Source organism: Rhopilema esculentum, chromosome 6 (genome assembly GCF_057945365.1).
Source record: "Rhopilema esculentum isolate cy_ngs chromosome 6, ASM5794536v1, whole genome shotgun sequence".
Lineage (NCBI taxonomy): Eukaryota > Metazoa > Cnidaria > Scyphozoa > Rhizostomeae > Rhizostomatidae > Rhopilema > Rhopilema esculentum.
In genome coordinates, this window is record NC_142820.1 from 3,557,466 (window position 1) to 3,572,932 (window position 15,467).

The 15,467-nt window shown below is 35.5% G+C and overlaps 2 protein-coding genes across 2 annotated transcripts in view; both read left to right on the plus strand.

Annotated features, from left to right (window-relative positions):
* Positions 1-103: 103 nt before the first annotated feature.
* LOC135686112 (uncharacterized) lies at positions 104-7,003 on the plus strand. The gene is made up of 4 exons (XM_065202281.2): positions 104-832; positions 1,378-1,802; positions 2,965-3,339; positions 4,233-7,003. Exons 1-4 carry the CDS (start codon positions 514-516, stop codon positions 5,082-5,084), a joined length of 1,971 nt encoding a protein of 656 aa, XP_065058353.2. The 5' UTR covers positions 104-513; the 3' UTR covers positions 5,085-7,003.
* A 572-nt stretch (positions 7,004-7,575) lies between these two features.
* LOC135686933 (C2 domain-containing protein 3) overlaps positions 7,576-15,467 on the plus strand; it is a 29,196-nt gene continuing 21,304 nt past the window's right edge. Inside the window, exons 1-12 of the mRNA XM_065203338.2 lie at positions 7,576-7,758; positions 8,426-8,616; positions 8,960-9,057; positions 9,676-9,778; positions 9,968-10,056; positions 10,504-10,661; positions 11,228-11,366; positions 12,474-12,681; positions 13,178-13,457; positions 14,059-14,160; positions 14,537-14,696; positions 15,100-15,283. Coding sequence (XP_065059410.2) covers positions 7,744-7,758; positions 8,426-8,616; positions 8,960-9,057; positions 9,676-9,778; positions 9,968-10,056; positions 10,504-10,661; positions 11,228-11,366; positions 12,474-12,681; positions 13,178-13,457; positions 14,059-14,160; positions 14,537-14,696; positions 15,100-15,283 — 1,727 coding nt within the window. The 5' untranslated portion in view covers positions 7,576-7,743. The remainder of the gene's footprint in view (positions 7,759-8,425; positions 8,617-8,959; positions 9,058-9,675; positions 9,779-9,967; positions 10,057-10,503; positions 10,662-11,227; positions 11,367-12,473; positions 12,682-13,177; positions 13,458-14,058; positions 14,161-14,536; positions 14,697-15,099; positions 15,284-15,467) is intronic.

The window sequence follows — 15,467 nt, forward strand, 5'->3', positions numbered from 1 at the left end:
GTTATCAATTTTTTAAGTTTAAAAACACCACAGTAAAAAAACACCAACACGCCCCCCACCCCCAAGGACTCTACGCTTTTCAAAACGTCACATCTCTCGGTGCTTGCCTCGACCACAAACAGAACAAGCTAGGAAATGTAGATTTCTGTACAGAGAAGGGCTGCCGCTTCTTTGACGTATTGAAAAGAAATTAAAGAAGTTTATATGTATGCCTTTTCTTGGGACCAGCCGAATCTCATTTCTTGGTCTCGCGGGAAAGACAGAAACACCAGGACGTCTTGAAAAGAATAGCCATAGTTATTGCCACACAATTGGCAACGGTTCATACGGTAACACCTCAACCATATTATTCTTTATCGTTAGACAAAGGCATTTTGCCGATAATAATCTCTCTTCGTGATTCATTTGTAAATTTAATTACATCGTCTCCATAGCAAAGAGGGGCAACAATATCTTATCACTTTGTAGAAGCTTGTCGCATGGCAGTGTAAACATGGTCAGGACAAGACAACCATGGAAGGCATGGAAGACAAGGACATTGCAACATTTAAGCTTCTTCTCCATACTTTTGCAAAGATGATATCGATTCCCGGAGTTCAAAAAATGAAACATGAACTCAAGGGACATCTCAGTAAGGATATTCTACGTCAAGTGAACACGGGTAAAGACTTGGTTGGCTTACTTTATAACAATGGTTTCTTGAACGACAACAAATTGATGTTTTTTAAAAAAATTCTGCGTAATGCATCACTCCATGAGTTAGAGGACATATTAACAGAATACGTGGCCAGAAAAAGGGAGAGCAGTGACTTTATGACCGAAGGATCAAAACGTGAGTATTAGGGGTTCCTATTGGTTTCAACGTCCTACAATCATTTTGCTGGTGTTCGATTGAACTGCGCATCTTATGCTTCAAATACAGGTCCATTGTGTATGTTTTCTTATTACAGAGGTATAATTAAGATATAATGGTCACATTGAATTCCACATAACAACAGTTTTTTGTTAGTGCTAACTGATTAACAAAAAAACACTAAAAGTTATTATGAAGATACTTCTCTTGATCACTTTTGTCATAAACTGTTTGCCGAGCACAACATTTTATCAGGTTTATTTATTCCCTTAACAAATTACTGTGATCTCCCTGTTTTTGACCGAATCTCCCTGTTTTTCTTTAGGAAAAATCTAAAATCTCCAGGTTTTGAAAATTTAAGGTTGACAGGTCTGCGATCGCCTAAACTGTACTCTCGTCCTTGGTCTCTTGTGGGAGACCAGACTTCTCCTTACTTTGTGAGAGCTTTGCGAAGAAAGCTGGAATTTCGAGACGCTTTCATTATGAATAACTTCTAAACCTGATGTTTTTCTTTCCTTTTCTAGAATCTGTTGATAACAGAACTCAGAATCGACTAGATGCACTAGAGAAGACGATACAAAGACAATTCGTTGCCATCAACTACAAACAAGAACAGCTTTTTTGCGAAAATGACGAACTTTCTAGAAAAAGTCTTGCTGTTGACGTCATCAATTGCCGTTTAGGCGCAGAGGAAGAATTACTGCTGGAAATTTTGGCAAGAAAGAAGATAAAAGAGAAGGATTTAAAGAAGTATGAAATTCACACTAACGATGTTTTGGTGCTTATTTCTGAAAATGAAAGTCATCGATCAAAGCTGATTGAGGAAATTGCGGTCAAGGAGGCGGAGTTGAAAAATCTAGAAAGGGATTCAAAGAAAGAGAAAGATAACCGCAAAAATAGTATAATTAGCATGGTCCTGAGTGAGACAAACATTGAGAAATTGTCGCAGGTATTTCTCTTTTTACGTATAGCTTTCGGGATACTTGTGTAATTGTAAATGTTCTTTTGAAGTTGCCAAAAATAGGCCGCTTACCCTTTTTAACATCATGCAGTTTCAAAATACTGGCTGCATATTATTGATGTGCTAACATTGACACATTTTATGCGAAAACAGCTAATCTCTGTCATCAAGTATCTACCATTACAATGATAATTCATTATATCATTTCAAATTTTTTTATGATATAACAAAACTTGTTAAATCACAATTCTTTCTCATAAATAAGAAGATTAACAATGGTAAAAGCAGACATTATTCAAAGTGGAGCTTAGTAATGGGATATTAACTTTTTGATTATTCAGATGATGTCTCTTTGAAATATCTGTCTCAGAAGAAGTAAGCCTGCGTCACAGACCTCTTCAGTTATGGTCTGTGGCGCAGGCTACTAAGGAGTCTGATTGTTGTCGGTGACATTGGAATAGAATAGAGTTATCAAGTGATGTCGTCACAAAAATCCATTTTTAGAATTTTTGAAAGTGTTCCCTTAACCTGAAAGAGCATCATAAAATTCCTCGTAATCTGCAAAATCAGTTAAGGGTATTACGAATTGACTGAGATATGACCAGATGAGTCCAAGCTCTGGCCCCAACAAGCCTCTGTAATTTGGTCCCAGTTCATTACTTTATGAACTGAGCTAAAATAACAGTAATCGGTTAGCAAACTTCAAATCTTCTATTGGCCATAGCTCACCCGATTTTTTACAAATTTAACTGATTTTGTACATGTTGGAATATTTTATGCTGCTCTTCTCTGTTATGTAGTCAAAATTCGAAAATTCTAAAAATAGTTTTTGTGACGTCACACTTAAGAACTCTATTCGTATTAGCAGAGGGATAGCCCGGAGAGTAGAGCGATGCAGCTACGTTATATCAACTGTACTCTGCCAACCAACCAATAATTTTCTTCATTTTATGATCATATGTACTTATTGCGGCTTCTTCCTAAATGAACAGCCTTCAGTTAGCCTTGCTGTACCACCTGTTGGTTGGCAGAGTACAGTTGACATCTACGTCAATCACATTATAAGAGCACTACGAAATAACTTATTCATTCTTCTAATGTATTTATTCATTATTCTTTTAATGTATTTATTCCTTCTTCTTATGCACAGGTCATCACAAAACTAAGGAAAGACATCTTAAATGTAGCAAAAGAACGAGAGAGATTAGAATACAAACTGCAACATATCGAGACAAGACGTGAGAGACATAAAGATACACTTAGGATAATCAATCTTGAGCGAATTGCCAAAGTTGAAGATATCTCTGGGATGGAAAAGAAACTGATTGAAGCAAAAGAGAGCTATCTAGAACAAGCAAGGAAAGTTGGTAGCCTGGAGTTAGAGGTAATGGAGCTCATGCATTCGATGGAAGGAAACGAGGCAGAGGCAAAAGAAACTAAAGACCGCGGGTTGCAATGTCAATCAGAATTCTTAATGATGGCATTTAGGAATATAAATCAAAGAATAGAGGCAAAAGAATTTCATGTAAGTATGATCTATTTATTTCAATCAGTGAAGTGCTGTAGGAATGATTAAAATCATTTAGGGGCATTATGGTTTGGAAACAAAAGAAAGATAGGGGTTGCTCATTCGTGACAAAGGATTCTCGTTGCTCCACGCTTATCGCAAGCGCCCTTCTGTTAAAGGCTATAAAAAATTATTTGAATTCTCTCCATTCACTTCTAATCCCCGCATGGTTCAACGTATTTACAACATCAAGTGTTTCATTTTTTGTTATTGTACTACACACTCAGGGGGGGGGGGGGGGGGGGGGGGTTCAACTAAGCCTAGTTTTGGACAGGACGTGCCATTTTGTTCAAAATTTGGACCCGTAATTCCACACATTTCAGAAATCTTGCCCCAAAATCTCAATATTACAAATATTCCATAATTCCATTTCTAACTGGATATTCATTTTGTTAATGCTAAATTTTCCTCCTAAGAATTTTGCAGTCTTCTCCAAATATGGTATCCATAATTTTGCATATATTGCAAAAAGTGATACCCATAATTCTTTCCAGTAAAACGTATCCTAAATAATGGCACGTCCCCGTACCTGAAAACCTATCAAGGTAACCCTCCCCTCATCCCCCGACAATATATACACATCCTCATCTGTTGAAGGACTTCCCTAACTTATGAGATGACTTGACTCGCTATTAAAATTCAGTTTAACGGATACTTAGAGGCATGTGATTTTTGTCCTTTTTTGTATCTTTTCAATATATTTGCTGGTGTTATCGCCGTAAAGAAGGCGTTGGTGAAAAAACCTTAAAATTCTTCGTGTCTTACGAAGGATTGAGTAAAAACTGACGTTGCATATTTGCTTTTGCCATCTGGTGCGGGGCTGATTTTGATCAAAACTACGTTATTTCTAGGTTCTGAAGTACGAAGAGATAGACGAGCTTAAATCGTTTGTTTTTGGGGAGTCAGGTTCAAGACTTTCTCCTTTACAATTTAATTCGCCCATATCAGTTGTCTTCAGTAAAGATAATGATGTTTTCATTCTGGATCAAGGCAACCGAAGAATTGTGATCACCGATCTATTGGGTCGTGTGCAGCGTGAGCCTATACTGCTAGGAGATATCTTTGAGGCTGCAGATATGAAAATGAATCATAAAGATCAGTTACTTATCATGAGCTGTTCCTTAGTAAAGATTCTGACCAATAAAGGGAATCTCTTGTTTCAGTTTTTACCCGAATCAGAGCCAAACGAGCCGTTGCCAGAATTGACTGGAATTGCTGTCAATGTTGATAATGATATATTCCTTTGCGATTCGGTTAATAAAAAGATCCAGTGTTTCTCGGAAAATGGAACATTTAAAAGGTTTATCAGACTAAGAGACACCTTTTACAGCCCGAACAAACTCACCGTAATAGGAAAAACCGAATTGGTCGTTAGTGACGATATGGATAGTGACTTGAAAGTTGTTGACTTGTCATCTGACAATGTAACAAGAACAAGGAGGATTGGAAATGAAGGTGTTTGCCTTGGAGAATTTCTCTATCCAAATAGAATGACAGTGGACAGAGACAATAATCTATTGGTAGTTGATACGGGGAATCACCGTATCCAGGTTTTTGATGCTCACAAACATGCGATGACAACTTTTGGGCGACTTGGTTCAAAGCCTGGATGTCTTGATACCCCTACCGGAATCGCTGTGCATCCGTACGGAATTGTTGCCGTTGCAGATAGTAAGAATAATAGAGTAGTGTTGTATAATTAGATCAACTTTGTTTTGAAATGCCGTGTTTTTCTTCTGCTTGCGGACTTCATTCTAAACGCTACAGCACTTCTCTAAACGAAGGGCTCCTCTGTTAGCTGCTGTCACTAGACACAATAGGCTTGGGAGTATTGCCCAAACCCCACTGCTTGCCAGGAACGTAAAGAATAAAGAAACTGACCACAAATCAAGCCACTTTTTTACAGCCTTATGCCCACTCCTCTACTCTTCTCGACACTCCGTGGCTCCTGGTCACTGAGTGCCATCCTTTGTTGGTGATATGTTGGTATTAGGATAGCATCTAATGGGGCTCGTTTCGTGCCATTATCCTGGAGGGACATTCGTAAATCTGGGTAAGAATAACGTTATAAAAGTTTCAATTTTCTGGTGTCAAGGACCCCAGAACAATAAAGGGACAATCGATGCATACCTCGAAGTAGATGACTTGAACTGGGGATTTTCGAAAATTGGCTTCGAATCCTATGTTCACAATCACATTGTCCGAGTGAAGTTTTTTATGTATTATCAGTAGCAAATCCTGTACATACCTTCCTAAAATTTTTCCCAGTCTTATCTTTTTTCAATCATGGTTCAAGAGCTCTTCTTGCTGAATTAGCCTGAAAACTATTTTAAAGAAATGAAATATTATCATTACATTTTACTCTTTCGATAAAGCCCTTTTTAAAACGTATTTTGGCAAGTCTTGGAGTGATTGCACTTTGAAGCAACCAAATCACATTTTGAGCTTTTTTATATTTTACCTAGTTCTGAAATGTTATTTGTCCATCTAGACAAAACCTAAAAATAGGAATGGAGTACCGAAGTGTGACGTCATCAAAAATGTATTTTTAGAATTTCTGAATTTTGATCACCGAATCTAAAAGAGTGAAACAAAATACCCCTAAATGTGCAAAATCAGGCAGATATATATTCAAAATTGGGCGAGATATGGCTAATGAAAGATTTCAAGTTTGCCAACGGATTACTATTATTGTGGCCTGGTTCATAAAGTTATGATACCAAGACCAAATTACAGAGGTTTGACGAGGAAAGAGCCTATGCTTATGTGGCCATATCTCAGCCAGTTTGTAAAACATTCAATTGATTTTGCACATAGAGTTATTTCATAATGCTCTTTTGGGATATATAGTCAAAATTTGAAAATTCTCGAAATAGTGTTTGTGATATCACTTCGGTACTCTATGTCATTTCTAGGGACGTAAACAAGTGGCTAATTTTGCAGGGTCGTGGAAGGTTGAAAATTCCAACTTTATCTGATTAATTTTTTCTTTCGATCTGTTAATCGTCTGTACCTACTAAATTGATTTTTGAAAATAGCCTTATGGCTTATTCCAGATTTTTAGGTTCTATATAATTACCAACATTTTACTTATAATAATTAGTCTTAAGCATAAAAGCACTAAAGAAGATAAAGGAAATCTCTAAATTTTGATTAACGTAAAACGTACATTTAATCTTTTCGTAAGAAGTAAAGCAACATCAAAGCCATACCAGTCTAGATCTTGGAAATGTTTAGTGATAAAAAGTAATATTCTTTCAAGTCAATTAACAGCAATTCTGTTCTTTTTCTGCTTTGCCCATCTTAAAGCTATTTGCTGCAGATCAGCTTTATATAAAATATCTTTTTCACAATATAGAAGCATCAAAGAATTTACCATTTCATCTTTTGTTCTTTATCGTAAGAAAATTTTTTAAATTTTCAAATGTCTAAATGTCCTTTGCTTTATGGAACTGAAAAGGGTGATCTGAGGGCAAGTGCATATGCCCGATTCGTAAGATAAAACACTCGTCTTTGATCAAATACTTCTGCTGCCGCTTCTTTGATCAAAGTTTTGTGGCTTCTCATCACCTTTATCAAAGCAATTCGTGATAAGATTCAAGGAGGTCTCCAAAGTGCAGGGGGAACCTAGCATACACCCGTTAAGAAGCGTTGAGAATTTCTAGCAATGAAAGATTTTTAAAAAATCCCACTTTCAATTGTTCTGATCAATACAGGGAATGATTTTTCAAAACTTCAAGCTCAATCAATACTGATGGTAATTTAAACTTCTTATCCAGACGTCCACTTGCCTATTCAAAATAATTCAATTCAACTTAACCCCTGTCAAAAAGGAAACAAACGATGCAATGGTGCAATTTGAGATCCAGTGGGGACAGGGCTTCACAATTAAAAACGTGTTAAATTAGAAGATGTGTCTGCTCCAGAGTTTGAATTTTAATAAGGTCTAAGATTTTTGCATTAAAAGTCCCAAAATCCTTAGCTATAAAATTCACATATTTTGTCATAATAGTTAGAAAAAATTCCAAGTGAACTTTTAAGCTTTCCAACTGCAATTGGATTTTCCAACCTTGGGGGGGGGGGGCGTCACGTCCCCACATCCCCTATTATGAACTACCAACATAAACTAGAATTGGCCTAAGATTTGCCTTTAAACGACCTCAAAAATCTCCCGGGTTTTACCAAATAAACCTGAAATAAAAGGTCACTTGCAAACCGCCCAATTTAGCCTCAATCCTACAAATTGGTGATGTTGTAACATGAAGTATTTGGAAAGAGACAACGACGGCGGGAAATAATTTAATCATGGTATCAACATGAAATAAACTCGAAAAAGAATCGAAAGCATCATAACTGTTGAAAATGGAAGCTACCAAGGTTTGGACAATATTACCTAATTTACTGAATTCGTCATAATCTATAAGATTGTTTATTTTTTTGAACATGTCTGTTATTATATTTTCATGATCATTAAAAAAGGGGGGCCTAAATTCCAAAAAAGTCTTCTAATGTTTAAAACAAAGACCATTAACTTGATGATAAATTTAATGAAAGTTACTTTTTACCGGTTTATGGTAAAGTGCTCGATGTCGCATAGGAAGAGCTGTAACTGTTGCCTGCTGATGCCTTGATAAGCTGTGCCTCATATTTCATTCAATGCGTTTACTTGCCCGACCTTTTCAAATCAGGAGGAGAGTATCATCTAGAGAAATTCAATCTGCTCACAAAATGCACATAGCAAAAGTGGAACATTTTCTCTTATTTAATTATAGATTACAACATGTTCAACTTGTGACAATCAGATTGTTCTGATGCTGTTAATGTTGTTTTATGAATACAGAAATCCCATTTCATCAGCATTTCATCATCATTGTTGTTTAGATCAAGATATGAAAGCAACGCTTATAAAAAGGGTGGTCCTTAAAAATTTTCCAGTACCCAGAAAAATGTGTGTGCAGCCTCCTATGTTTTTGTGTGCATTAGACAAGCCTCTGAAAATATCCTGTGTGTGCACATGCCACACTCCTGATGAATATTGTTATAGGAAAAGTCAAGAAGGCTGTCTTCAGATATACTTGTTGGTCCAAGCCTCCCGCCATTTGTGGAAGGCCAACTTAGATGCTTTCTCCATGTAAGTGTTGGTGAAGTGAAGTGGATGTCCAGAATAAAACCACCTAGCCAAGTACAAGTCAGTTTTAAATGGTGGGGACAACAAAGCAACAACATACTATTAGAGTAAGTTTTTAAATTACTAGTTGCCAGTGTGTGTTTTATTTTCTTGTTCATATAATGCAACTTGATAATAAATCTAAATTTTGATAATTTGTGACTGATAAAAAAGACAACTTGTCTAAACTTGGCATTGTCTGAACCACAAATTCTAAATATCCCAAAATTGGAAAATTATTTGATATTTAAGACACAGAGTTCATTACAAAAATAAAGCAACTGCCAAAGATTACACAAGAAGAGTCAACAAAGGGCATCTTTAATTTACATAGTTTTGCAGCTTCAATTTAAATTTTGGTTTAGAATGTAACTTCCAATGTTAGTTGTATCACCATTGTTGTTTCTTCAGACCAAAAAGTACTGGAAGCTACAAAGCCTCAAAAGCTAAATGTGCTGTCAAGTATCCAATCAGATCTGGACCAAAGCAGTTCAGTGCTTATCTTAAAGGTACATTTTAAGTAAACTTGAACAAGTAGCTCTAATTTAATTGAACTAGTAGAAGGAGACAAGAGCAATCTTACAAAAGCATAATACTTTTATAAATAATATGAAAATTGTTGTGTTCTCTTTAGCATGTACAGTGCAACCTCATATCTCTCAACAGTGGGCAGATGATTTTTTCCCAATTGTTCAAAATGCTCTTAAAAGAACGTCTGTCAAAGGGACAGCTAAATACATTAGATAACTGTACAGGTCCAATTGGTGTCTGTTATATTGAGGCTCCATGTTAGTTTTTCCCAGAGTAAGCAGCAAATCAATTATAATTTGTATCATACTTAGCTAAGATACATCTATTGACTTTTACAATTTAACCAGTTCTAAGTAGCCTTAAAAATGTGACAGGCATTGCTAGATAGAAATAGTTATTGAATAAGTTTATATATTTGAATTATAGATTATAGAGTATAGAGTTTGAATTATAGAATTAAAATTACAAATGGATATAGTGCTGCTTTATTCTTACCTGTTTTCATTTCCTTCTCACTTTGAGGAATAAGTGTTGCATTTTTTATACTTGAACTGTTGCATATTAACAAAGTTTTAACAATCTTTGAACCTCTGCAGATATGGGTTCTCTCAACCTGGATGTTCTAGCAAATAAACAAATGATTGGCCAAGCACAAATAAACGATATTGGGCTCTTATGCAACAGCAGACCACTTCAAGGGTGATCATTTTATCTTTATTTTTATTTCATGATTGTATCAATAGTTTTTTACACTTTGCAAAATATAGATTGTTTGTTTCAGCTTAAGTGAGCAATTTTCTAACTATTTTACATACACTTGAACTCAATGCTCAACTTAATGGATTTGTTTTGCATCAAAATCCATAATTATATACACTCTTTCCTCAGATTCTACCCAGTAATCTCAGTAATTGAAGATTCACTTCAAAAAGAAATTGCCTCAATCTTTGTTTCTTTGGCTTTTCATTCTGTTGCCAGTAAGTTATAAATTCAGTTAAAAATATCTTCAATAAAAATTCATATTATTTTTCATGTAAAATTTGGAAAAAGGTTTTTGGAAATTAGGCATTATTCCTTTGGCAATTAGTTTTTAGTATATCTTATTAATTGCATGCATTGAATAGCAAAAGGACTGTTAGCTTGTATCAGGCCTGGCCATTCTAGGCCAACCATAGCTCGTGTTCACCTCCATGCTGCCCACGCAGCCTGAGATCTGCTGTGAATTGCTCTCCTAAACATAGAATAAATAACATAGAATAAATCAGGTTATATGTAAAATTCTACCTAATATATACTTAGATAGGAGCCCTTTTAGCACAATTATTCATATGAAGATGGAATGGTTAAAATATGAGATGTGTCAAAGAAATTATTGCTTGCATGTTATAGAAGTTATTGATAAGATTTATTTATGTCATAACCAGGCAGTTTTAACATGACCTCTTCAACAATTCCAACCACTGATATGTCGAGTCCTCAGCCTAAAACCTCAAGAGAATCTTCCAAGCAGGCAAAGCATTATAAAAAGGAAAAGGGAGATGCTATTTCTACCGGAAAAATTGGCAGTAAGAAAAAACAAAAGGTTTGTTTTGTTGCTTCAATTTCTTTACTGATTGCAATGTCCGTAGAAGCTCACATCATATTTCTGTTCTTCCCAATTAAAAAATTATGTCAGAAATGTCTTTAGTCCAAAAATATTTCCTGTCTTAAGCAAATTCCTTTTGCTAAAACATTATGTTAACCTACAAGGAAAACCTATCAGAAATAAGAGAATTACTGCATGAATAACACAGGCTATTCAAAGGTCCTAATATAAAAACACAGCATAACAAACAAAATAATCAATCGGTTCATTTTTAGACTTTGAATCGCAGTTGAACAAAAACATTTAGTTATCTTACTAAAAGATTTTTTGCCTGACACTTTTCACAGTACATCCGAAAAATGATAAAAAATTACAAAAGTTTGAAGATTAGGACTTTCATATTAAGCTCGACCCCGAAACTTTAACATTGTAATGTAAAAGTTTATTCCCCACTGATTTAAGCATATTATACTATTTCTTGATGGGAGAGATCCTATACATGATGTCTTCAATTTCAATTGAAAATGTCGTTGTTCAAAGCGACATATGTCTCTATATTTTAGGAAGTAAAAATATCATCAGCTCCTCCCGAGAAGATTGAATACAGCGATCAAAGTATTGATGATAATTTCCCAAGTTTTGTTGTTGGCCCTGGGAAAATTAGCTCAACCAGCGACCAAATAAATACTGGTCCTCCTAGAGGTAAGTCGGAGTTTTCGGAAAACTTCGAGTCATTTCTCTTGGCCCGAGTGTACCTTTTACCTCATATATAAGTGCATGTTTCTTTAACCGAAAGCTCACTATTTTGCAGATTTTTGAATCGACTAGCCCAGAGCATAAAGGCGCATACTCCTTGAAAACTTTTTTGTCTAATTTTGTGACCGATGGACAAAACCTTTATTGAAATAAAGCATAAAAGAGCATACAACCTGGTATATGATTTTTCTGAACTTTCCATGATGTCATTTTCAATGACATTCTGGCCATTCCTCTCACTTTGTTGGTGAAACAGGTATTTGTCTGAGAGACCAAATTAATATCAACTTGGAAGGGGGGGGGGGGGGACGTCTGAGAAGGCTTTAGCCCCCCTAGATAATACTCTACAAAAATCGCATTGCTGTTGGTTTTTTGCCTGTTTAGGCCCCCCAAAGGTTTAAGCCTCTCTTAATTTGAATATGGCCGTGGTCCTTCATATCAACTATAGAAATGCTGTTAATTTGGTCAGAGTTGACAAAGCTGCTAGAAGTTTCTAAAGACATATGTCACATTACTGCAGATTTGTTCTTCTAAGTAGGAAACTTCAATCAAAGGGTCTCCAAATATTTATTAGATACGAGGACCAAGCGAGTGTCTCAACAAAATAGAGACCGAAATTGCAGAATATTCATAACGAAAATGTGATATAGAAACGTAGAAATAACCAAAGGTTATGGCTAATCGTTTAGATATCGAAAGGCCTGTGCCATTCATAAATTGTAATCAAAATTCAGCACGTAGAAAGTGTCAATAACTGATTAAATGCAAAGCAATAAAATTGATTTGCATAGTTATAAATGTTGCAAAATTGTAAAGGTATGGAACGTGCTGAATGTTATTAATTTTGTAACGGAAGAAGGGTTAATTTTCCTAGATCATTCGATCTTGTCTGAGCATTGAAAATTCAGTAGTATAGTTACTGTTACACTGTTTATGGAAGCTGCTACAGGGTGCAAATTAAAATTCCTAAAAAATTACGTTCTGGTACTCAAAGCTTTGATTTAACAATTTGGTAGTTTGCAACAATCCAAGCACAAATCTTTCTGTATACAGGATCTTCACAGCGTGACTTAGGCCATTATCAGCCGTCTCCGGGACACAATGGAGATAGAAAGATACATTTAGATAAGAAAAGCCCAGTATCAAAGGACCTCGACGGACCAGGTCTGCTCCATGACCTGATAGAACGTGGAAAGACCCTCAGGAACAAAATGCTGCTTTCTTCATTAGACAGCCCTGATCAAGTTCATCATGATGGAAAGTAAGATTTTCAGGTCTTAGTTCAGACCCGTTCAGGGCTTGTTAAAAAGGTTTTCAATTATAATATTCGATTGTAACTTACAAGATACATCTAAGCTTACCCCTATTAAATAAGCAACGGAATAATTAGAGTTTTTTATATATCTGTTTTTGTGAATGTATTTTTTTATGTAAATATATGAGAAAAGTATTTTGCCTTTTGTAAACAAAAAAGTTCAATTTTTATTAGATTTTTTAGATTGGCATTTCATTTTTAGTGACCAGTTCTAAATAAGATTATAGAAAAAATCAAGCATTTATGATAGGATGCCAGTTGAGTCTGCTTTAAAGGGGGGGGGGGGGGAGAGGTCTTTGCAAGATTTGTTTTGATGTTGTTGATAGATGAATAAATGATATTTCACGATTTTTTAATCTATCAATCTAATCTGATCATCTCTGACAATCTATCGAATCTTGGATCCTATTTTGGAAATTATTTTTGGAAATTTATACGATAGAGCGACAAGCAGCCATATTGAAGGCAATCTTATCAAGGAAATTCTTCATCAAATTGACGATGACGTCATTTTGAATTCAGAAGATCACTTGAAAGAAGAATATTCAATGGACAAAAAGTTGGTAGAGATGGTAACCGGGGAAGATGAGCTGAACATAGAAAGACTGATGAAAAAGTTAGAGCATGATTCAGAGGGGAGTCTGAATGAAGAGTTTAGTGATAGCGAGGATCCGATACGGGAAGCTTCATTGCTAACTGATTTGTTTTACAATGCCAAGCTGGTAAGTAATAATTATCAGGGGGTTTTGATTTTATCAAAACGATTAAGGATTGGGATGTTATTTTGTTGTTGTTATTTTGCGAGCGAAGATCTTTCAATCATTGCAGCAGCCCTCCGTCTCAGAGAGCACGCGTAATAATAAATTCGTTCCATGCCCAGGCTATCCATGCCCATGCTCTTTGACTCCTCACTCAGTAAACTGATGGGAGACTCTGAGTCGGCAGGCTGCCTCACTCAATAAAATAATTTCTCTTGTTCATGTCTCCAACATGGGTAGGGATGAGAATGAGGATGATGTCTGATTCTTTTTGTTAATTCTGAGTCACGGCTATAAATGAAAACTTTAGAGGATTGAGTTGTTTTTTAATTAGTCTCTTAAAGGTTGATACCGCCAAAAAGAAGTAATTTCATGCCATTAATGCAGTTACATTGCCTGTCTAAGATTTTACTGGTAATGAGATCCAAAATTGTAACAGCTTATGTTTATCAATATTTCAGTTTCTACCTTAGGTCCATATTTACCAAAACCAAATTTTTACTCATTTCCCTTTGAAAGTTTAAACATTTTTGCTTAACAATGTACTTTACTCCAAATTTTCAAGAATTCATCCGAAGAAAGCTCTGTTGTTCTCAGTGATGATTCCGACGATGGGAAGTCAAAGCCGAGACGTGAATCATTCTCGTTAGAAGACCAAGGAAACAAGGTATTCTGTTTTTATGATTATAAGCCATTTTCTACAGAGATATCGTGAAAAAAGAGTAAACGAGTCAGGCATAATTGTGATAATCTAAGTGAGACCTGGGGGTTTTTTGTTTTGACTAGAGCCACTGCCCGAATGCAAATTTTGCTTAAGGTATTACGATATCCACAAACGGGTATACACATTTCCTAATGTAGAGTTTTCGATCAATATTCTGATGTTTTCGACGACAAAAAGTGTATGTATGTTTCAGAATGTTTGCTTTTTTCAAAGCCATTATTTAAATACTATGCCATCAAAAAATTATATGATAATGAATAAACTTTATAGTTTTTATTTTATTTATCAACGATTAAAAGGCATTTTCTTCTCCTTTTAGAGGCCAAAAATGTCAAAGAAACAAAAGAGGCTGCATAAGCCTAAATCTGAAAAGAAAGGCAAACCTGTCGATGATTTGCCTGGTTCAGGAAACAGTATGAATGACGAAGATAACAACAGCATGACATACATCAATCCAATTTCTAATGCCAGCCAAGACGGTATGTCGCGAGGGTTAATGTCATATTTAAATTGTTTAACAATGGCTGTGGATAACAACGTTTTACATTGGCACTTACATCTTTGAACTGGAAACGTACTCAGATATTTTGCATTGATAAATTACCAGATTGTTTTTATCTAAGACACGTTATGAATGCAATATTTTGCATAGATGCAAACTTTGCTTACTCCCTTTATTATAATTTATTGCGCACATAAATTACGATAAAACTAGGACCCAAAAGGATTCATACCTTCCTTCTTTCCATGCTTATTCTATCGCTTTTAAGGCTGATGGTTGATTTGAATCATTGAATGATAGCAAAAGACTCGGCACTGATAATAGTTTTGTTAATAAAAAAAATTTACGATTTAGTTCAGTTACACTTGTATCACTTTCAGAATCGACTCAATTGCCTGAAGATAACAAAGATGAACCAGATAATATTTTTGCAAAGAAGATCGAAAGGCTTATTCCAGAAGGAATGGACTTGGACACAATAACAATTTTGGCAAGGGCTCGTTTTGCTAGAGTTATTGTGCATAAGCTCGATGTAAAAAGCAATGACATCGAACCAAACAACTGGTAAGGAGCCATTTCCAATCGTGGGTTGACTTCCAATCCAATTGAACCCAGTCAATTAACTAGTTGATATCTCCCTGCAAAACTAATTGACTTCATCCTCAGGTGCTGTATAGTGCTTCTTTGAATAGTTTTTTGTAGTGTGATTGAAAAAATTATGTTGCGAGCAGTCGTCTGTTGGTGCCCA